Source organism: Ailuropoda melanoleuca, chromosome 20 (assembly GCF_002007445.2).
Source record: "Ailuropoda melanoleuca isolate Jingjing chromosome 20, ASM200744v2, whole genome shotgun sequence".
NCBI lineage: Eukaryota > Metazoa > Chordata > Mammalia > Carnivora > Ursidae > Ailuropoda > Ailuropoda melanoleuca.
Window position 1 is genome coordinate 2,204,772 of NC_048237.1, and position 22,519 is coordinate 2,227,290.

General features: G+C 46.8%; 2 protein-coding genes across 7 annotated transcripts in view; one reads left to right on the forward strand and one right to left on the reverse strand.

Annotated features, from left to right (window-relative positions):
* Positions 1-417: 417 nt before the first annotated feature.
* Positions 418-13,687, forward strand: OXA1L (OXA1L mitochondrial inner membrane protein). The gene is made up of 10 exons (XM_034648607.1): positions 418-522; positions 965-1,126; positions 1,781-1,994; positions 11,778-11,921; positions 12,172-12,257; positions 12,431-12,595; positions 12,723-12,827; positions 12,940-13,102; positions 13,191-13,271; positions 13,353-13,687. Exons 1-10 carry the CDS (start codon positions 460-462, stop codon positions 13,472-13,474), a joined length of 1,305 nt encoding a protein of 434 aa, XP_034504498.1. The 5' UTR covers positions 418-459; the 3' UTR covers positions 13,475-13,687.
* A 418-nt stretch (positions 13,688-14,105) lies between these two features.
* SLC7A7 (solute carrier family 7 member 7) overlaps positions 14,106-22,519 on the reverse strand; it is a 32,399-nt gene continuing 23,985 nt past the window's right edge. For all 6 annotated transcript variants that reach the window (XM_034648605.1, XM_002925995.4, XM_019806703.2 and 3 more), the window contains exons 3-10: positions 19,892-20,017; positions 18,771-18,915; positions 17,304-17,427; positions 16,877-16,980; positions 16,504-16,600; positions 15,142-15,291; positions 14,848-15,031; positions 14,106-14,637 (exon numbers count right to left, since the gene is read on the reverse strand). In XM_034648605.1, the coding sequence (XP_034504496.1) occupies positions 14,531-14,637; positions 14,848-15,031; positions 15,142-15,291; positions 16,504-16,600; positions 16,877-16,980; positions 17,304-17,427; positions 18,771-18,915; positions 19,892-20,017 (1,037 nt within the window). In that variant the 3' untranslated portion in view covers positions 14,106-14,530. The remainder of the gene's footprint in view (positions 14,638-14,847; positions 15,032-15,141; positions 15,292-16,503; positions 16,601-16,876; positions 16,981-17,303; positions 17,428-18,770; positions 18,916-19,891; positions 20,018-22,519) is intronic.

The following is a 22,519-nucleotide window of genomic DNA, read 5'->3' on the forward strand; positions in this document are numbered from 1 at the left end:
AATTTCTGTCAGACGCCAGACTATCCTCACATTTCACTTCATCTACAGTAACAATATTATCTAGCAGTAAGAATTGAATGACACTGGACAGGAAAAAGCCACGCCAAGCACAGCCAAGACTTTCGGGAACTTGTTTTTTAAATCAACAAATCAGAGGAGAATCGCCCTTTTGCAGAACAGAGGGAAAATCTCCATGTTTTTGCAGTCACTACCTGACGGCCCCTCAAGTGGCTCTTAACTACAAGCACCTTTCAATCTCCTGAACACACTGCACGATCTTGTTAATAGGGCCCTTAGCGTCTTCCTACCCACTTCAAATATGGCCGCTAAGTTCCAGTTTCCTTTACCACCTGATGGTGGAAACCGCTCTGGCTTCATGCCCATTTCCAAAAGGGCCTCTTCCCGCGAGGCTGAATTTCTGAGTACGCAGGCGCGAGCGCAAGTCCTCTTTCCGGCAAAATGGCGATGGGCTTGGTGTGCGGACGCCGGGTGCTTCTGCGCCTGTTACGGCCACAGCGTCAGGTAAGGATTCCCCAAGGCTGAGCTCCAGGATTCGGCCCTGTCCCCATGGCCCAAGCCAGTGACAGCTCATGCCAGGAGCAACATGAGCAGACGCTGACCTGCTCACCAGGACCTGCCTCTCTCGACCTCGGTTCGCATGAGTACACGGGAGGGTTATGTCCCCGACCTTGAGGGCTCAGCGGCTGCGTATCGTTGTCTGTTCGTGGGTCCCGTTGTCACCCCTGCCACGGAAACTTCAGCCTCGACCTCTGTGCTCCGGGTTGGGCCTGCGGTAACCGAGAGCCAGGAGGCACCAATTGCGTGCCTTTGGGTCAGCCATCTGCGCGCGGAGAGTAGTAGTGCCTTCACCTGTGGTCACGGGCTGCCTGCTTCGTGGTGAATGATCATGATGAGCGACATCTGCTCCCGATAAAAGGGCTCCATCCTTCTTTTACCCTCGCAGTTCCACAGCGTCGCAAGGCCCTCGCATTGGCCGCGGAAACCACTGACCACGGGACTCCTCTTTCCAGCCGGCCGGTGCTGCGAGCGCCCGCACTATGTTGTCCTCGCGGGCCCTGGCCCCCGGGGCCTCAGTACCTCCGTGATCTTGTTTGCAGAAGCCCAGGTGAGAGGCGATTCGTCCCTGCGACGTGAGGAGTGGCGTTTGTTGATTTTATTTTAACTACAAGGAGGGGGAATGTGGCACAGAGTTCTTGGGCACACTCCATGCAGCTCCCCAAAGTGGTAGCATCTCTGTTTCGGATAGATTTTCAAATCAGTGGGAAAACGATTGAGAGTACAGCAGGAGAGATTTACGTTATATACAAGGCATTGTTTGCTATAATGGTGGCAAGCCGCTGATGGTGTATGAGATGTAATTCCAGGTGTGCGTGTGTTTTAGGAAAGTTATAACTTGCATATCAGTGTCTTCATGGGTATTAATATTTCTGGTGAGACCAAGTAAATATTTTGGTCTTAACTGAATTGTTTTAAATAAAAATTATGGTAGTTTCAGTAACTGCAAAACCGTGCCAGTGATTAGAAGAAATAACTTACTAATAGGAAGAGAAGTCATGAAATCTTACTCTAACTTGTCTTCCTGCCTAGAGGAAAAAATGTCCTTTTTAAGCCTTAAATTCTGTGTACACTGTAGACTAACCCAGGAGAACCAGAAGTAGAAAGTCAATAGAACAACCTGATACAAGTTATTATTTTAGGGGACCTGTGATTTCTATATGTCTCCCCTACTGAGTATTACACATGACTTCCTTTTGCACAGGTTCAGGCCCCTCCTGTCATTCCTGCAACTCCCTCACCCACAGCAGTACCCGAGGTGGCTTCTGGAGAGACCGCAGATGTAGTCCAAGCTGCTGCAGAACAGAGCTTCACTGAATTGGGTCTGGGGTCATACACCCCAGTGGGACTGATTCAGAACTTACTGGAATTTATGCATGTTAATCTAGGCCTACCTTGGTGGGGGGCCATTGCTGCATGTAAGGGAAACACATCCTGGTCAGGGGTAGGAGAAATGGGAACTTGGGGGTAGAACTTAAAAGATAGCAGTTCTCTAAGTGGTTGGAGGGAATACAGCTGACCCTTGAACAACCTGGGGGTTAGGGGCACGAACCCCACCCAACAGTTGAAATTCCATGTATAACTTTTGACTCCTCAAAAACTTTACTAATAGCCTACTGTTAAAAGCCTTACTGGTAACATAGTCAATTAGTACATATTTTGTATGTTACATGTACTCTATATTCTTACAATAAAGTAAAGAAGAAAAAAAACATGTACAGTACTGTAAAAAAAAAAAAAAAAAAATCCCCATATGCATGGGCCCACGCAGTTCAAACCCCGGTTGTTCAAGTGTCAACTGTAGTTGCAGGCGTTCAGGGGTCAGAAAAGCAGATGATTCAGATGAGGGATAGAGGCTCAGTATACTCTATTTATCTTTCCTGAAGGGCATTATAAAACCACTGGATCACCTGGGATTCAACAAGTGTAGCTGTTTAATGTGAGCATGGGGTTAGAGTAAGGAGACCTTGTTAACAGTGGCGAAGCTGACCTGGTTTAGGAGAATAGACGGTCAGGCCAGGCGCTTAAACCCCCCCAAATTGGAAGGTACCCACGTTGTTCCTCTTGTAGGCTGAGATTATACTTTAAATTCTCTTCTTCCTACACCTTTCTCCAGTGATCGCCTTTTCCCTAGGTCTTCAAGCTTCTCTCTTTTTACCGTCCTGTTCTGAAAATATAAACCTGTTCAAGTATGCCATGGATTTCTTGAGGAAAAGTCCCTTTTTTTTCATCCTTAGTTCTTTGTCCTTTCATACCCGTTATTTAAAAGAGTGTTCTTTGTGCGGTGGACTTCTTTCTTTCCACGCCTTAACACTTAGCAATCTGACCTTTTCTTTTTAGCAATCTGACTTACTAATACCACCTCATTTTGTCAGTGACATCATTAGTAAACCCATTTTTCTTTTCATACTTAACCTTTCTGTGTTAGACACTTTTTTCGTTTATTTTATTGAAGTGTAGTTTATATACAATATTACATTAGTTTCAGGTGTACAGCATAGTGATTGAACATACATATTATGAAGTGATCACCATGTCACAGTATAAAGTTGTACAATATATTAACTATATTCCCTGTGCTGTACATTGCATCCCTGGGTCTTTATTTCTAACTGGAAGTTTGTACCTCTTTTTTTTCTTTTATTAAAGCTTGTTTATGCAGTCCCTGGGGCACCTGGCTGGTGTTCAGTTGATGGAGTGTGCAGCTCTTGATCACAGGGTCATGATCCTGACCCACACATTGGGTGTGTGGGGCTCGAACTCATGACCCTGAGATCAAGAGCTGCATGTTCCACTGACTGAGCCAGCCTAGCACCCCTGGAAGTTTGTACCTTTTAATCTCCTATTTTGCCCATCTTCTCCAGTCCCCTCCCCTCTGGCAATCAGATTGTTCTCTACACCTATGAGTCTATTTTGTTTTCTAGATTCCACCACATATAAGTGAAATTATATGGTGCTTGTCTTTCTGTGTCTTATTTCACATAGCCTATACCCTATAGGTCCATCCATGTCACTGATGGTAAGATCTTACTCTTTTCTATGGCTGCGTAATATGCTATTGTGTGTTTATACACCACACCTTTTTTTTTTAATATTTATTTTTTTTTTTAAGATTTTATTTATTTATTCGACAGAGATAGAGACAGCCAGCGAGAGAGGGAACACAAGCAGGGGGAGTGGGAGAGGAAGAAGCAGGCTCATAGCGGAGGAGCCTGACGTGGGGCTCGATCCCATAACGCCGGGATCACGCCCTGAGCCGAAGGCAGACGCTTAACCGCTGTGCCACCCAGGCGCCCCTAATATTTATTTATTTGACAGAGCAAGAGAGGGAACTCAATTAGAGGGAGTGGGAAAGGGAGTAGCAGGCTTCTCGCTGAGCAGGGAGCCCGACATGGGGCTGGATCCCAGGACTCTGGGATCATGACCTGAGCAGAAGGCAGACACTTAACGACTGAGCCACCCAGGCGCCCCTACACCACACCTTCTTTATCCATTCATCTATCAACAGACACTTAGGTTGCCTCCATTTCTATTGTAAATAATGCTGCAGTGAACTTAGGAGTACATATATATTTTTGTTTTGGCGTTTTTTTTAAGATTATTTTAGAGAAAGAGCAAGTCGTGCATTAGTGGGGAGAGGAGCAGAGGAAGAAACTCTTTTCAGACTCCCCACTGAGCGTGGAGCTGGACACAAGGCTATACTATTTTGCATTCTCACCAGTGGTACACCAGGGTTCTCTTTTCTCCACATCCTTATCAACACTTGTTATTTTGTGTCTTTTGATTCTAGCCATCTGACAGGTATTGAGGTGATACCTCATTTTGGTTTTGACCTGCATTTCCCTGATGGTTAGTGATGTTCAGCACCTTTTCATGTGTCTGTTTCATGTGTTTGGAGAAATGTCTGTTCAGGTCCTCTGTCCAGGTTTTAATTGTACTATTTTTTGGATATTAACCCCTTATTATATCATTTGCAAATATTTTCTCCCATTCAGTATGTTGCCTTTTTGTTTTGTTTATGGTTTCCTCCACTGTGCAAAAGCTTTTTGTTTTGGTATAGTTTCAATAGTTAATTTTGCTTTTGTTTCTCTTGCCTGGGGAGATATATCCAGAAATATATTGCTAAGGCTGATGTCCAGAAGTTTATTACCTATATTTTCTTCTAGGAGTTTTATGATTTCAGGTCTCACATTGAAGTCTTTAATCCAGTTTGGTTTATTTTTGTATATGGTATAAGAAAGTGATGCAGTTTCATTCTTTTGCACGTGGCTGTCCATTTTTAACAACACTGTTTATTAAAGAGACTCTTCTCCATTGTATATTCTTGCTATCTTTCTCAAAGATTAATTGACTATATAAGTGTGGGTTTATTTCTGGACTCTGTTCTGTTCCATTGGCTTATGTGTCTATTTTTGTGCCAGTACATTACTATTTTATGGCTTCGTAATATATCTTGACATCTGGGATTGTGATAACCTTCAGTTTTGTTCTTAAGATTGTTTTGGCTATGCAAGGTTTTGTGTGGTTCTGTACACATTTTAAGACTATCTGTTCCAGTTCTATGAAAAATGGCATTGGTATTTTGATAGGGATTGCATTGAATGTGTAGATTGCTTTGGGTAGAGTGGACGTTATAACAGTATTCTTCCGATCTGTGAGCATGGTGTGTCTTTTCATTTATTTGTGTTGTCTTCAGTATCTGTTATCAGTGTTACAGTTTTCAGAATACAGGTCTTTTCACCTGCCTAGTTAAATTTATCCCTAGATATTTTATTCTTTTTGGTGCAGTTGTAAACAGAGTTTTTTCTTAATTTGTCTTTCTGCTACTTCATAATTAGCGTATGGAAACACAGAGATTTCTGTATATTGATTTTGTATCCTGCACCTTTACTCAATTCATTTATTACTTGCGGTCATTTTTTTTAGTGGAGTCCATAGAGCTTTTTATGTACATTATCATGTCATTTGCAAATACTGGCAGTTTTACTTCTTTACCAACTTAGATGCCTTTTATTTCTTTTTCTTGTCTGATCGCTGCGGTTAGGACTTCCGGGGCTGTGTGAATGAAAGTGGCAAGAGTGGACATACTTGGGTTCCTACTATCTTAAAATAAATGTTCTCAGTGTTTCATCATTGAGTATGATGTTAACTGTGGGTTTTTCAATTTTTTTCTTCCCCAAGATTTTACTTATTTATTTGACAGCATGCATGCACAGGCACTAGGAGAGGAAGAAACAGCTCCCCACTGAGCAGGGTCCCCGGGGATCATGACCTGAACCTAAGGCAGGTGCTTAACAGACTGAGCCACCCAGGGGCCCCTTAACTGGGCTTTTCATATATGACCTTTCTTATGGTGAGTTATATTCTCTCTAAACCCAATTTGTTGAGAGATTTTATCTTGAACAGATGTGGAATTTTGTCAAATGCTTTTTCTGCATCTGTTGAGATGATTATACAATTTTTCTTTCATTTCGTCAGTGTGATAAATCACATTGATTTTGTGAATATTAAACCATCCTTGCATTCCTGGAATAAATCCACTTGATCAGCGTGAATCATCTTTAAATGTATTGTTGAATGTGGTTTGGTAATCTTTTGTTAAGGTTTTTTCATCTATTATGTTCATCATAGATTTTGGCCTGTATAGTTTTCTCTCTTTTTAGTGTCTTTGTCTGGTTTTGGTATCTGGGTAATGCTGGCCTTGTAGAGTGAGTTTGGAAGCTTTTCTTCCTCTTCTTGTCTTCTGGAATATTTTGAGGATAGGTATTAACTCCTCTGTAATGTTCGGTAGAATTCACCTGTGAAGCTGTCTGGGTTGGGAGTTTGCCCATTCAATTTCATTATTAGTAATTGCTCTGTTCAGATTTTCTATTTCTCCAGATTTGCTTTTGGAAGATACATGTTTCTAGGAATTTATACATTTCTGCTAGGTTGTCCCATTTGTTGGCATATACTTGTTTATAGTAGTGTCTTGCAGTCCTTCATGTTTCTGTGGTGTTGGTTGTTAATTCTTTCATTTCTGATTTTATGTATTTGGGCGCTCGTGTGCTTTTTTTTTTTATTTTTTGGATGAGTCTGGCTAAAGCCTTATCAGTTTTGTTTATCTTTTTTAAAAAAATCTCATTTTGTTGATCTTCTCCATTGCTTTTTTAATCTATTTCATTTATTTCTGCTCTAATATTCCTTCCTTCTGCTAACTTTGGGCTTTGTTCTTTTTCTAGTTCATTTAGCTGTAAGGTTAGATTGTTTGAGATTTTTCTTGTTTCCTAAGGTAGGCCTATACCGCCATAAGCTGCCCTCTTTGAACTGCTTTCGCTGTATCCCATAGGTTTTGAACTGTGGTGTTTCCATATTCATTTATCTTAAGATTTTTATTTTATTTCTTTGATTTCTTCCCTGACCCATTGGATGTTTAGTAGGTGGTTGTTTAGTCTCCACATGTTTGGTTTTTCCATTTTTCCCTCTTGTATTTGAGTTTTAATTTTATCCTATTGTGGTTGGAAGAGATGCTTGATGTGATTTCAGTCTTCAGTTTGTTAAGACTTGGTTTGGGGCCTAACGTGTGATATATTCTAGAGAGTGTTGCATGTGCACTAGAAAAGAATGTGTATTCTGCCATTTGGGGGTTTTGTTGTTTTTTAAGTTTATGTATTATTTATTTTTAGTAATCTCTACACCCAGCGTGGTACTCACACTTACAACCCCAAGATCAGGAGTCTCGTGCTCTTCCGACTGAGCCAGCCAGGCACCCGTGTATTCTGCCTTTTGGAGATGGAATGCTTTGTATATATCTATTAAGTCCATCTGGTCATGTTTTTTGTGGGTTTTTGGGTTTTTCTTAAGATTTTATTTATTTATTTGAGAGAGAGTACAAGCAGGGGGAGGGGCAGAGGGAGAAGCAGGCTCAACATGGGGCTCAGTCCCAGGACCCTGGGATCATGACCTGAGCCAAAGGCAGACGCTTAACTGACTGAGCCACCCAGGTGCTCCAGTCCATCTGGTCTTATGTGTTGTTTAAAGCAACAGTTTCCTTACTGATTTTCTGTCTGGACAATCTATCCATTGATGTAAATGCAGTGTTAAAGTCTCCTACCTTTATTGGTTTTTTTTGTTTGTTTTTAAAGATTTTATTTATTTATTCTACAGAGATAGAGACAGCCAGCGAGAGAGGGAACACAAGCGGGAGTGGGAGAGGAAGAAGCAGGCTCATAGCGGAGGAGCCTGATGTGGGGCTCGATCCCATAACGCTGGGATCACGCCCTGAGCCAAAGGCAGACGCTTAACCGCTGTGCCACCCAGGCGCCCCAATCCTACCTTTATTGTATAATTTCTTCCTTTTTGTCTGTTAACATTTCCATTATGTAATTAGCTGCCTCTGTGTTGGGTGCGTAGATATTTACAAGTGTTATATTCTCTTTTTGGATTGATACCTTTTTTTTTTAATCCATTCAGCCACCCTGTGTCTTGTTTGGAACATGTAGTTCATTTACACTTAACTAATTACGGATAGATATATACTTCTTACCATTTTCTTAAGTAACCTCTATACCCAATTTGGGGCTCGAACTCAGGGCCCCTCAATCAAGAATCACATGTTCTACTGACTGAGGCAGCCAGGCACCCCTACTTCTTACCATTGTATTGATTTCTGGTTGTTTTTGTAGTTCTCTGATCCTGTCTTCTCTTGTTCTCCTCCCTTGCAATTTGGTGACTTTCCTTAGTGTTATGTTTATATTCCTTTCTCTTTATTTTTGTGTGTCTATTCTAGATATTTGGTTTATGGTTACCATGAAGTTCATATTTAACACTGTATGTATATAAATCTATTTTAAGTTGATGATTGCTTTAAGTTCAAGTGGATTCTAAAAGTACTAGTCCTGGTCCCCCCTTCCCACATTTTATGGGGGTTTTTTTCCCCCAAGGTTTAAAAATTTTTATTTAGAAATCCTGTGAAATAGTTGTATAGTAATTTGGGTAGGTTGTACAAAAAAATGACTTGAAAATTCCCCCATTGTTTTTGACGTTGTATCTTAGAATTTACTATCTTGTGTATGCCTTGACTAATTATCGTAGGTCTAGATGATCCTACTACTTTTGTCTTGTAACCTTCATACTAGCTCTGTAGGTAATAATCTACCTTTATTATTTGTTTACCAGTGAGATTTTTTTTTCATCATTTTCTTATTTCTAATTATGGCCTTTTCTGTTTTGAGAAGTCCCTTTAACATTTCTTATAAAGCTGGTTTGGGATTGATGAACTCTTTATCTCTTGCTTGTCTGGGAAACTCCTTCTCTCTCCTTCAGTCTGAGTGATAACTTTGTCAGGTAAAGTGTCGTTGGTTTTAATTTTTTTCCTTTCAGCATTTTGAATATATTGTGCCACTCTCTTCTGGCCTTTAAAGCTGAAAAATCAGCTCATTGTCTTATGGGGGTTCCTTATATGTAACTGGTTGTTTTTTTCTTGCTGCTTTTAAGATTGTTTAACTGTTGGCATTTTGATTAAGTAGTCTTAGTGTGAGTCTCTTTAGGCTCCTCTCTTTTGGGATTCTCTGTGCTTTCTGGACTGGAATGTCTGTTTCCTTTGCCAGGTTAGGGAATTTCTCAGCTGACAGGTTTTCTGTCCCTTTCTCTTTCTTCTTCTGGGATCCCTATAATGCCAGTGTTAGTTACACCTGATGTTGTCCCAAAGATTCCTTAAACTATCCTTCGTATTTTCCTTTTTGGTGTTCCAGTTGGGTGATTTCCACTACCTTGTCTTCCAGATCACTGATCTGCTCTTTTTTTTTTTTAAGGTGTTTTTTTTTTTATTCGACAGAGATAGAGACAGCCAGTGAGAGAGGGAACACAAGCAGGGGGAGTGGGAGAGGAAGAAGCAGGCTCACAGCAGAGGAGCCTGATGTGGGGCTCGATCCCATAACGCCGGGGTCACGCCCTGAGCCGAAGGCAGACGCTCAACCGTGTGCCCCCCAGGCGCCCCTGATCTGCTCATCTGCACCACCTGTTCTGCTGCTGAATCCCTCTAGTGGACGTCTTCAGTGACTGTAGCCTTCAGCTCTGATTGGGTTTGTTGTTGTTGTTGTTGTTTTATAGTTTCTGTTGAAGTTCTTGTGTTCATTTTTTTGGAGTTCAGTGACTATGTTTATAGCCATTACCTTGGCTTTTTTATCTGGTAGGTTGCTCATCTCTTTAGTTCTTTTTCTGAGGTTTTTCTTATTCTTTCATTTAGAATATACTCTTCTCTTTCTTCATTTTTGCCTAACTCTCTGTGTTTCTATTAGTTAGATCAGTTCTGTCTCCTGGTCTTGAAGGAGTAGCTTTTTGCAGGTGTCCTGTGAGGTCCAGTAACGTAAACCTCATAGTCACCTGAGCCAGATGCCCTAGGGGTTCTTCGTGTGGGCTGCGTGCACCCCCCTCTTGTGGCTGGGTCACTACTGGTGTAGACTGAGTGGTTTTCAGGGCTGTCCCCTGACACAGCTGTCTGCAGAGCTCCAGCACAACTTCTTCAGGTATGCTGGGAAGCAGGGCTGCCCCCCATCCTGTCTGAGAGGTCCAGCCACTACTGCTGTTGGGTGGGCAAGTGTTGAGGGTTGGTCTCAGCACAGCTGGCTACAAAGCCCAGCTGTGACAGCTGCATCCGCTGGTGGGGAGGGCAGGCCTGCTGTGTGGCTGACCGTGAGGTCCAGCTGCTGCAGGTGCTCTAGTATACACAGGGCAGGGGCTGCTTGGTGGGGGGGCTCTGGTGCAGGCCAAGGGGGTGTGGCAGGGGCAGGGAGCCACGTAAGAAGGCTCTTGGCCTGTGGGTCGGTTGGGCTGAGCAAGCTGGTGCTAGCAAAGTAGATGGAGAACATCAGCAATGGTGCCAGCCAGCTCTTCCATCCCCAGAGAATGTTCCAGCAGATCCCTGCCCTGCCAGCACATGCCCTAAAAGTAGTCCGTGGATCTCCTTCGCATGTAGCCCAGACATTTTTCAGATCGCTGCCTCTGTGCTGGAACTGTAGCAAGTGAGGTTGTGCTGTGCCTCCCAGGCATAGCCTTGCTGGTTCTCAAAGCCTGGTGTCGTAGGGCTGGGAACCCAACGTGGGGCTTGGGCCCCTTGTTTCACAGGGAGAATCTCTCTGTGATATCCCTCCCACTTGGGGGTCCTGACTAGACCTTGTCTCTGCCTCCTATCCAACTCAAAATGACTTTTTCTTTATATCCTTAGGTGTGTAAGGTCTGTTCTGCTCAAGTTCTTTACACAGAGATAGTTCTATGTGTAGTTGTAGATTTTGGTATATCCTTGAGAGGATATAAGCCCAGGATCTTTCATACGCCTCTGTTTTGATCCCTTTGGGCCTAGGGTCCTGTATTAGACCCTTTAGACCTTGAAATCCCTCCCTTGGCTTTTGTGATCATCTTTCCTGATTTTCTTCTGGTCTTTCTGACCACATCTTGCCATTGCCCAGTTCTCAGTCTCCTCCTTCAGGGCTAATATTCTTGGTTTCATCTTAGCTTCCCTTCTCTTCCCACCCCGTATCAGCCATCATAATGTTGATAAAGCCTAAGCCCATATCCCCCTGCACCGCCACCCTTTTTCTCACCCCAGACCCTCTTGCTTGTCTACAGAGTAAAACTAAATATTTTTGGAATGAGCGGGAGATAGGAAGTATAAGAAATGGGAAGGAGCTAAAGCAGTAAGCCACCAGATTACTTCCTACGCTAGGCATTTCGAGGATCGTGGCTTTCAAACTTCATTGCTGGGAGCCCAAGAGTTCTATAATGGTACCTCTGAGAAAAGCAGAGGCCAGAGCTTGAACAGTTCTGTAGCCAGACAGCTCACTCAGCTCGGTTTTATCTATTATGTATATTGGGGCTATACTTAAGAGTTAAGGGTAGGGAGATTCCATTGATAATAGTAAAGTTCAGATACCACTGATCTAGAAAAGTATCTTCTCTCACCTCCTTTTGTTCGAGGAAATAAAACAGTATCCTTGGCCATTTGCTTATAGAAGTTAATGCTAGACTTTTGTGAGATCAAAGCAGAGAACTGAGCCTTGAAGGAACCAAATCACCCCTGCCCTTTTTGTTGAGTTCCTTCAGCAGGCATCAGTGTTGAAAAGACTAGAATTAAAAAGACCCTTTCAGTGAGGACCTAAAAACCTTCAACCTTCCAGCTGCAGAATTGCTTTGATTTCACTCCAGTCCTAGTTTGTGTTTTCCAGGTACCATCCTTGCCCGCTGCCTGGTGTTTCCTCTCATCGTGAAGGGCCAGCGAGAAGCAGCCAAGATCCACAACCACTTGCCAGAGATCCAGAAGTTTTCCACTCGAATGAGAGAGGCCAAGTTGGCAGGAGACCACGCTGAGTGTGAGTCAACTGCAGAAAGCTCATAGGAGAGGACCATTTGCACTTTTCTGACGTTCTGCTGAGGGAAGGGAACGGCCTAAATCAGGAGTTGATAGAAGTGGGCAAGTTCTAAAGATCTGCCTGCTTCTTGGGCCTAATGCTTCCAGTGACTGACTAGGGTCAGGTAGAAATTTTATGGGCTAGGCGGTAAGGATGGTCACCTCCATCGATGTATTTATTAGCCCAACCATTAACTTTCCCTCATTCACAGTTTACAAGGCCTCCTCGGAAATGACATTTTACCAGAAAAAGTATGATATTAAACTCTTCAGACCTCTTATTCTACCTCTGACTCAGGTAAGCAAAACATTTTCCTTCTTATTTTATCCTACACCAGTCAGATAAACTCCTGTGTTTCCCATGCCCTAGACCCCCAAAAAGCAGGTGGTGGTGATAGGGTTTTCAGTGATGGAGTGGTGAAAATGTCCACTTTGCTAAAGGGTCCTGACACTGTTTATCCCGTGAAATAGGCCCCGATCTTCATCTCCTTCTTCATTGCCTTGAGAGAAATGGCCAACCTTCCTGTGCCCAGCCTGCAGACAGGTGGCCTCCTGTGGTTCCAGGATCTCACACTATCTGACCCCATCTACGTATTACCACTGGTAGTTACTGCTACAATGTGGGGTGTCCTTGAGGTAAGCCCAGGTTGGCTAAGTGCCGGGCCTGCAGAGTGGGGAGTGGAGGTACAGTTGAGTTGATGGGTTGAAACCTGAGGCAGATTCTCTAGAAATGACGTGCGTTTGCTTTTGTTTGTTTTGGCAGTTAGGTGCGGAGACTGGTGTGCAAAGTTCTGACCTTCAGTGGATGAGAAACGTGATCAGAGTGATGCCCCTAGCGGTCTTGCCCATAACTATCCATTTCCCCACGGTAGGTAGTGGTGTAGGAACGGGCTCCAAGCCTTTCCATCTAGCCTAGCCATCTCCCATCAAGCTGACAGCAGAGGACAGCTCCTGAGTACTGTCTCTTTCTTCTCCTCCAGGCGGTGTTCATGTACTGGCTCTCCTCCAATATGTTTTCCCTGGTCCAGGTGGCCTGCCTCCGGGTTCCAGCCGTGCGGACTATACTTAAAATCCCCCAGCGTGTTGTGCACGACCCCAGCAAATTACCTCCACGGGAAGGTTTCGTAAAAAGCTTCAAAAGAGGTAAAGCTCTGTCCTCAGTGAAACAGGACTGGGGGGAAGTAGTTTAAAAACGGGCCGAGGCCCCAGTGTCTTCCTCCTCTTTACACAGGGTGGAAGAACGCCGAACTGACACATCAGCTCCAGGAGCGCGAACGACGCATGCAGAATCACTTGGAACTAGCCGCCAGGGGTAAATACCTTTGCGGGCTAAATTCTTTGATTTGTTTCTTCCTTTCCTTCCTTCATCAAGATTTGTTTTCTCTTGCCCTAGGTCCCTTACGACAGACCTTTACCCACAACCCTCTGCTACAGCATGGGAAGACTCAGCCTCCCAGCACCCCCAACAGCAGCAATGCCAAGCCGAAGCAGCCCTGGCGTGACACGCTGGGCTGAATTCCATTCCTGCTCAGACTGGTAGGAGCTCTCTCTTCACACTCAGCCTCAGGACAGATTTGACACACAGTCCTGGCCCCAGACCTAGAAACCGTGGGGTGCAGAGATCTTCCTTTTCAAAGTGGATGCCATTACAGACTCTCCCACCTAAGTGTAAAAGAGCCCAGTGACCTTGCCAGCCACAGAATTAGTAAAGCTCTGTACTCCATGCTGCTTCCGGATACTTATTCAGCAGGGCAATGGATGGCGTGCTTCAGGAAACTGCAGACTAGACTGAGCGGGGGCTGCCCGTGCTCTTAGGAAGTGCTTCAGCGTTGTAAGTGGCGTTAGGAGCTCACACTCCTACCCCATCCACGGGTTTTTCCCTCCACATTGGTCTCAGGATGTTATAAGATATTCAAGAAGTGCTTGTGCTCAAATTCAGAGATATAGTTAGGTTGTTAGTGAAAATGTCATTTTGCTAGAGCAGCTCAGGTGTGCTCTCTGGTGTAGAGAGGGGTTGTCAGCTGCCGCGGCTGACTTCACAGGAAAGAAATACTCCGGTCCTTTCAGGCACAAGACTGTTTGTAGTGTTCCTCTTAGCCCAATGAGAACAGTTCCAGAGACCGCTCTCAAATGCAGCCACTCCAAGTTTAGAACATAACCCTTTATTATCTAGCACCTGTGACAGTGTCATGTCTCTCGAAAGGACACAGGAAGTTCAGGGCATTATTGGCCCTTTTAAAGGAAAAGGAGTGGGTGGGCGCACCCAGAGGTGGGTGAACATCTTAACACGCGACTGTGCTGCTCGTACAACCAAGCCCACACCGGACATGCTCCCCACCACAGTCTTCCAGAGTTTTTTAAAAGGGACAATAAAGCAATGTGTAGCAAAACAAATAAATTACTTTTCATCTCTCAAAAGGCAAGTTCACAAGTTGAAGGCAGCTGTCCAGAAGCCTGGTCTGAGCAGCTTCGACAAAGCAGCACACTTTGCTTTTCATCTTCCTTGGCTCCAGCCAGTAAGGGACAAGAGGCCGCTGCTTTCCACCTCTCAGGATGGATTCTAGATGGTAGTTAGTTAGACTTGGGGTCTCCTTGCTTGGGCCTCTCTCCTCCATCTTCCAAATCCATCTCTGCAGCAACTGACATACTTAGGACCTGGAGGTACCACGTGGCAGAGGCTACAGAGAGAAACGTGAGTCAGAGCCGGGAAGGGGTCAGCTGGGCTCGCTTCAAGTGCCACTCAATGCTGCTGGCCTGAGGGGTGACTGGGTTAAGCCACAGGGTTAGCAGGAAGGGGCTAGGGCAAAGCAGACTTGGGGGCGACCAGATGTGAGGGGGGCGGAGAAGGCCCGACGATAGCTGAGCATCATGGAGCCCCACAGACTTACCCACAGTCCTTCGGAGGCAGTGAGGTCGTTCGTGCTCCGGCACTCTGACGAGGAGGAAATAGAAGGGCAGGCCTGAGAGGGCGATGCCGATGCCGATGAGGGAGTTGATGGTGTCACTGTAAAGTGGCACGGCCACCAGGAAGACGGTGCACAGGCAGAAGACGATGGGGAAGAGCAGGCTGAGCTGGAGAGCAGAGGGCGCGGCTGGAGGTCAGACGCCCCTCCCGGAGCCCGCCCCTCATCCCCGCACCTGCCACCACCCTCCGGGGCAAGGGTGGGGTGGACGGGGATTACCTTGAGGGGACGAGGCCGCCGAGGCTCCTTCCAGCGCAGATAGAGCTGACCCACGATGGAGAGCCCCACGAAGAACCAGTAGCTGAAGCTGTAGTAGTTGATGAGCTGGAAGATGTCCTCCACGCACAGGTAGACGAGCGCCATGAGGCCCTGCGGCCACAGCCCGCGTCAGCCGGCGCGCATGCGCCGATCGCCCACAGACCCAGCCCCTTCTCCGGTCCTCGGCGTCCCCCCCGCCTGTCCTTTTCTGTTCTCACACGCTTCAGCGCCCTACCTGCCATCTCTCCTTCCTTTTCTAGTAAGCCCGTGGCGCCTCAATTGGTTTTTCAGGCCCATTCTTCAAACCTTTGCCAAGTTAACCCTCTATAAAGCACAAATCAGAACAATTCCTCGCAAACCTTTTGCTGAAGAGCCTCTCCGTGATGGCTCCAACCCACATCCAGCTTTTATCTCCTACTACCCAACTATCCCAGCACTTTGATACGGTTTTGGGGTTTTTTTTAACACCTCTTTTTTTTTTTAAGTCATCTTTACACCCAGCCTAGGACTCGAACGCAGGACCCCAAGACCAAGAGTTGGCATACTCCACTGAGTGAGCCAGCCAGGTGCCCCTCCCTCCTCCCCACATACTATTTCTCTTAACCTAAAGCCCATCTCCATCTTTTGCAACCTAACCTTAAAAATTCACTTCAAATATACTTTGTCTAGAGGCACCTGGGTGGCTCAGCCAGTTACACGTCCGACTCTTGGTTTTGGCTCAGGTTGTGATTTCAGGGCCGAGAGTTCAAGCCCATGTCCAGTTCCGCCCTCCCTGCGGACTCTGCTTAAAAGACTCTCTCTCTGCCCCTCACCCCTGCACGCTCGCAGTCTCGAATCTTTTTAAAAAAACAAAACAAAGGCACTTTGTCTAAGAAGTCTTTCCTCCTTTACCTTCTGCGCTCATGGAGGATCATTTTTCCCTTAAACACCAAGTCATTTACTATCATAGCAGTAATTTCATTGTAATGGGCTCAGTGTACTTTATGCTTCATCCTAGACCAGAGGAGGTTACTTTTTTTTTCTTTTTATTTTTTTTTAGAGAGAGAAGATAGTTTTTCTATTAAATTCTTTAGAGCTTTTAGGAAAGCTGTAACAGTTGCTTCTGCTGGTTTTTGTTTGTATTTAAGATTTGTGGCGGGGGGGGGGGTAGAGGGAGAGAAAGCCTTAAGCAGCATGCATGCTGAGCGTGCGACTCGATCTCACGACCCTGAGACCATGATCTGAGCTGCAATCAAGTCGGACGCTTAACCAGGCGCCCCTGCTTCTATTGTTAACATTTCCCCCCCCAGCCTGGCTTCCAGCCCCATCCTTGAGGTCACTTACATTGAAGAGCAGGGCAGGTACTGGCGTGAACCGCTCCACGTGAATCATGCAGATGGCATCAGGGAGATGGCCTTCTCTTGAACCCACGAAGAAAAGCCTATTTTGGGTAAGATGAGAGAGACTGAGAAACTGGTGGGACATGGGGTGGGGCTGGTTCACATGCCTCCTAGCCCTCCCGTTGCCCTCCCCTCCTTCGAAAGAGTGAATAATATGGAATGGGGTCCAGTTTTGAGATGAGTGAGAACTGGAGGCTGCTGACAGAAACAACAAAGGGGTTAATATGATTTGGGGAACACAGTGCCTAAACTCTGGGTCCTCCCCTGTCCTAGCTCTTCACAATATCCCCCCCCCCGATGAAAGACCCCACTCATACCTAGAAGCAGCCACAATGGAGGCGTTGAGGCCACCAAAGCAGGATAATGCAACTGCCAGTGGAATCGTCCAGTTGAAAATTCCAAAAATCTGGTCTGCAAAAGTCTTAAGGAAAGGAACAGAAAAGAGTCATTAGCGGACTCTAAAAAGGATGACAGCATGCCCCCAGATGGCCCCTGATCTAACCAACCCTTCTGCCACAGCAGGGGTGACAACCTTGTAAACTCAGTAACGGAAGCATACTTTTAAGTAATCCCTACACCAAATGGGGCTCACACTCTTAACCCCAAGATCAAGAGTCACACACTTGACCGACTGAGCCAGCCAGGCGCCCCTAAGCATACTCCTTTCCAGGCCTTTCAGGACCTGCGATACTCCAAGAAGCCCACAAACACACCCTCAGCCTTCTGCTAGTGAAAATCCTTTACCACAGCAACGGCGTCACTGGCCAGGATGTCCCTCATGTCTAGCACGGTGTAATAGGCCACATTCGTCAAGATGTAGATGATGGTGACAATGGGCATGGAAATGCCAATGGACAGGGGCAGATTCCTATAGCCAGAGCAATGCATACATTAGTCCCAGGGTCACATCCCCATCTCCTTTAATCCCCAGACTCGGACCAATCCAGGGATGGTGCCTGCTGTGTGTTTCCCCAGTGCCTTTGAAGCTGTGTACAACGGTGATTTCATTCTTAAGCTCAGAGCTTAAAGAGCATCAAGGGAAAGGAATAACACGTTTAGAGAAAAGGCTAACCAAACAGCAGAAAAAGGATTAATAAAGAACAATGGAACAATGTCACCGTGTAGCAGCGCAGGAAACAGCGGGGGAGGGGTGCCTTTTTACATCCAAAGCCTCTTAGTGTCAAGATTCCTTCTCAAGATTGTCAACATGGGGAAATTTAAGGTTGAGAAATATAAGAGGAAGTTAGGGAGGCAAATTGTGAAATCCAGAGACTAAGGCCCTCGCTGACAAGGACAATCTGTATCTAGGTAAGCGACCTGGGAGCTGTGTTCACTCCACCCCCTTACTCAGTGTGAGAACCCTGGGGGCCGTCCTAACCAGTAACTAAGAGAAAGATACAAAGATAAGGTCCTCTAGGCCAATAAAGCTATGACCTTCATAACCATTCTTCATGGGAAGGGGGAGGGAGCATACTCAAGCCGTTCAGCTTCTGTCCAGTAGGTGGAAGCACAGCCCAGGCCTCAGTCGTGCTTCTCTCCTCTGTTCCCCGGATTGCAACACTGGATGTGTGCCAAGAGGAGTTTATTATTTTGACTTAAAAATTTACAGAAACTCCACTCCCTCGTAATCTCAGTTCCAAGAATCATTGAATTTCAGAGGCAGGAAGGGCTCTGGAGATCATATAATTCAACCCCCTCAATTTACAGATAAGGAAGCAGGCAGAGTTGGCAAGGGACTCAAATCAGTGGAAAGACAAGCTCCAGGCCCTTTGACTCCCTGTCCAGTGCTCTTGTCACTCTGCAGGACGGTCGAATAATTGGAATAACAAGGCTGAAGTAACGCTGTTAAATGCTGACACAATACCACTATGTCAGTACAAATGTGAGAAATCAGGAAGGGCTCAAAAGAACAGGAAAATTTTGGGGTGTCTGTGACCTGAAGTTATCTATGTGGGAATAAGGGTGGGTGAATATCAAAACCCACAGGAAAGCACACACGAACCCATGGTAGGACCTGCTGTAATTAATGCAGGAACGAAGGGACGGATGTGAAAAGACCTGCTGTTATCACAGGCAGGTTATCTCTCTGGCCTTTAGTGCTCGCGTGTATTCAGGTGGAGCTGATAAAGTCTGTCTGGGCCGCGGTGGTGCGTTACCTCAGTAAATGACAGCTGTCCTTACTGCATGGAAAATTGCTGGTGAGCTCCCTACCTCTCAGGATTCTTGATCTCTTCCGTGACATAGTTGAGCGTGTCCCAGCCGGAGTAGGAGAACAGAGCCGAGTACAGAGCCAGGGCGATATCACCCATGGCAAATGACGAACCCTCAAAAGCATTCTCAAAGTGAGTCGAGGCTCCTGGAATCCAGAAAACATGGAAAGGCAGAAAGATTAGTGGTCTACCCCCAGCTTCAAAGTGATCCAGAAAAGGAATGGAAGAACGTGACGCCTAACGACAAGCTGAGTGGCTGAGAACCCCTTCGGCAGCAAGGGCACTGGCAGAACAGGGAACGGGAGAGACACCTCTAAAGTGATGGGCTGGAGTGCAGGGGACAGCACGGGGATCTTGACAGGAAGGACTGTGGTGGCTTTCTAGGGTAAGAAACCACTACGGAGCAGAAGGCCTATAGAACAGGGGCTCCTGGGTGGCTCAGATGGTTAAGCGACTGCCTTTGACTCAGGTCGCGATTCCCAGGTCCTGGGATGGAGCCCCTGGTCAGGCTCCCTGCTCAGCAGGGAGTCGGCTTCTCCCTCTCCCCCTGCTTGTGCTGTTTGTCTGTCTCTCAAATGAATAAATAAAATCTTTTTTTAAAAAAAGGCCTATAGAGCAGAAGCGATGTGGTTCTGGCCTGCCCTGTAAGCTGCCCCATTCCTACCTCCTTTCTAACACCACAAACAGCTGGTACAGGATGGAGGAAGGACAGTGCTCCTTATGCCCAGGGCAACAGAGTAGTGGGGCAGGTGTTCCTACCTGGAAACTGGAGAGGAGTTCATCTCTGCCCTTCAGAACTTCCAAGGGCAGAGCAATCATAGCCACAGCACTGGGCTTGACAGTCGGCCAAAGCCGGCTCCCAGGGCTTGACGGTCAGCCCTTTCGTCAAGATCAGCCTCCTCTGGGAGCACGCAGAGAAGACAGGCTTTGAGGTCAGTCTGAGTGCAAATCCCCACTAACATACTAGGAGCTGGGGACTCGGGCAAGATACTTAATTCTGTGGCCTCCGTCTCCTCTATAAAATGGAAATTACGGCACCTAGCAACTGAGAATGCACAAAGGGCATTTAAAGAAGTAGGACTCAAAGAAAATGCACATGAGTTCGTTGCTATCCCGGCTTACCCTGGCAAAGTCTAACAATGCCCGCGACGATGACAGCGATCAACGCCAATACTTTCGCATAGGTGAAGATATCTTGTACCAGCGTTCCCCACTTGACATAGGCACAGTTAATGAAGGTTAAGAGACCTGAAAAATAATTCTGATTGGTGATTGACCCTACCACCCAGAGAGCCTCAGACCCCCAAGCATGATTTCCAGTAGCAGACATCTGGCCAAAGACACGTGTCCGGGCTCTGACCGGCTCTGCGTCTGAGCCCTCTCCCCAGCAGGCCCTCACCCTTAGCGCTCAGGAGCCCTGAGCATCGCTGCAGGCGGCCAGGCACACCCTTCAGCACTTCCCGGGAGGAAACACAAAGTAACTGGATTTGCTCACATACAACAGTGCTCACGGCAGCGGGAGGTAACCGGTAGCCATCGGGGATTAGTGATGTTTTCCGGCTACTGGCTCTGAAACGTCACTATCCTCCCAGCTTTGCAGCTCTTTACCTCCTGATACGAGCTCCAGGACTCGGCACTCTGTGGTGTTGTTAGCCTTGACGAAGCCCGTTGTGACTTATCCAGTGCCTGGGCCAGCAGGTCAGGACGTGTGGCCAAGGATTAGAAGGGGGGCCAGACTTCCTGCTACCGCCTGCCAGCTCAGCCCTTGTTTTTGTACTTGGAAAGATCCTTGGAGCCGAGGTTCCTATAGAGTGGGGGCGGCATTTTTCCTGACCGGATAATGCAGAAGTGTGCGCCACAAACATTTCTTAAGTCCGACCCTGGGGTAGAGGCAATCCCTTTACCCGGATGAACTTTGGGAAAGTTCATGGATCACCCTCAGAGCCAGGGTTCTTTACCTAGGGCTTCCACAAGGCCTGAAATTCCTTGTAAATGGTTATGTACATATGTCCAAAGTACACACATTGTTCTAAGAAAAAGGTCCATGGCCTTGGTCGGAATCTCAGAGAAATCCATGACCCCCCAAAAAGTTTCAATCCACTCCTTCAGAAGAAAGAAATGCAAGAAGGGAAACCCACATATGCTGTGAGGTTGACCCACAGCCCCAGGATGTGGCCTGGAAGAAAGTGAAAAGAAAGGATTCTGAGAGCCAACTGCATGTTCTGGATCCCGCACCAGTGTCTGAAGCAGTCGGGCAGGCAGGCACCTGCAGCCCACCTTGTGGCAGCCAATCACCGCACTGCGCCTGCCTTCCGGCTCAGCCACGGCAGCACAGGAGGAGGGCTCCCCAGTCCCCTCAAGAGCTCCAAGGGCAAGATCAGAATCAGCCCGCCTTCCCTGGGGAGAAAGGGAGGTCTGGTGCTGGGCTTGCCTGCTTCAGGCCACCGACACAGGAAGCCTCCTCCCTGTCTCAGTTCTGGCAGGGACATGTCCCCAGTCCTATTTTCTTGTGTCCTGGCCTCGCCACACTAGCCCAGAAGCATCTTCATCCTGAGCAGCAGGGAACAGGTGGCTCATCTTCTGTCTCTCCCTCGTTTACACCCCACCCCTCCTAGTCTGCCGCTGGCCCAAGCCCTTCTCTGCTTTTCCCCAGACGGCATCCCAGTCCTCAACAAACACATGCCGTCCTGCCTAATAAGACAATAACAACCAAACCTTATCACGGGCCGGGCAAGACTACACCCATAATTCCTCAATGCTAAGTTAATAATTAAAGACGCAAGCACAGTCCCCACAAGCACCCCACGAAGTGACCCAAGTGCCTGTATCACACAAACCTTTCAATCACCCAGCCCTGACTCCCCCCGGACTTGTTTCCAGCCATCCACCAGCCCTCACGCCCCTGCTGTCCACCCAGTAACCGCGCACTTGACCCTCTGGCTCTGCCGCTGCCCGACCGGCAGGACCCGGCCCAGGTTTCTGACCAGAAACCCAAGACCTGGGGCACCTGGGTGGCTCCGCTCATGACCTCGGGGTCCTGGGATCGAGCCCCACCTCGGGCTCCCTGCTCCACGGGAAGCCTGCTTCTCCCTCTGCCTCTCCGCCTGCTCATGCTCACTTGCTCTTTCTCTCTCAAATAAGTAAATAAAATCTTTAAGAAAAAAAAAGAAATGCCAGGGGCAAAAAAAAAAAAAATGGGGGGGCACCTGGCTGGCTCAGTTAGTAGAGCATGCGACTCTTGATCTCAGCGCCATGAGTTCAAGGCCCACACTGGGTTTAGAGCCTACTTTAAAAAATAAAAAGAAATAAAAAGAAACAGCAGGGGCACCGGATGCTGCCCTATTCACAAGGGAATGGGATGGCCTCACTGAGAGGACGGTGAGCCCTCAGCGGAACCACAGTCACAACACCAAGCCGGGGCAGGCTGCAGGGCTAGTTCTGGATTGGAGTCAGTCTGCAGCCGTGGGCCACAGGGATCTGTCCTCGGCTTTGTCCAGGCACGTGCGCAGCGAACAGACAATTCATCATCCTTTACTACAACAAATTCTGAAATGAAAATACATGGATCGTGTGCATTTTAGTCCCTACCGCTTCTCTACTTGAATTCCACATCCATCCATTTGCACTCCTCCTTTGACCCGCCAGTTTTTCTCCCTCCCCCGCACCTGAGCCTTATTTCTCAGCCACTGACCCAGCATCCTGCCCTGATCTACTCTCTGTACTAAGCACAGGGACTCAGTTTGAATGAAG

What these genes read in the sequence shown, in the direction of transcription:
- OXA1L (XM_034648607.1), top strand. Translation starts at nt 460, where the DNA reads ATGGCGATGGGCTTGGTGTGCGGACGCCGGGTGCTTCTGCGCCTGTTA. An exon ending in TAACTATCCATTTCCCCACG is followed by an intron (nt 12,828 to 12,939) that starts GTAGGTAGTGGT and finishes CTTCTCCTCCAG; the next exon opens with GCGGTGTTCATGTACTGGCT. An exon ending in CTTGGAACTAGCCGCCAGGG is followed by an intron (nt 13,272 to 13,352) that starts GTAAATACCTTT and finishes CTCTTGCCCTAG; the next exon opens with GTCCCTTACGACAGACCTTT.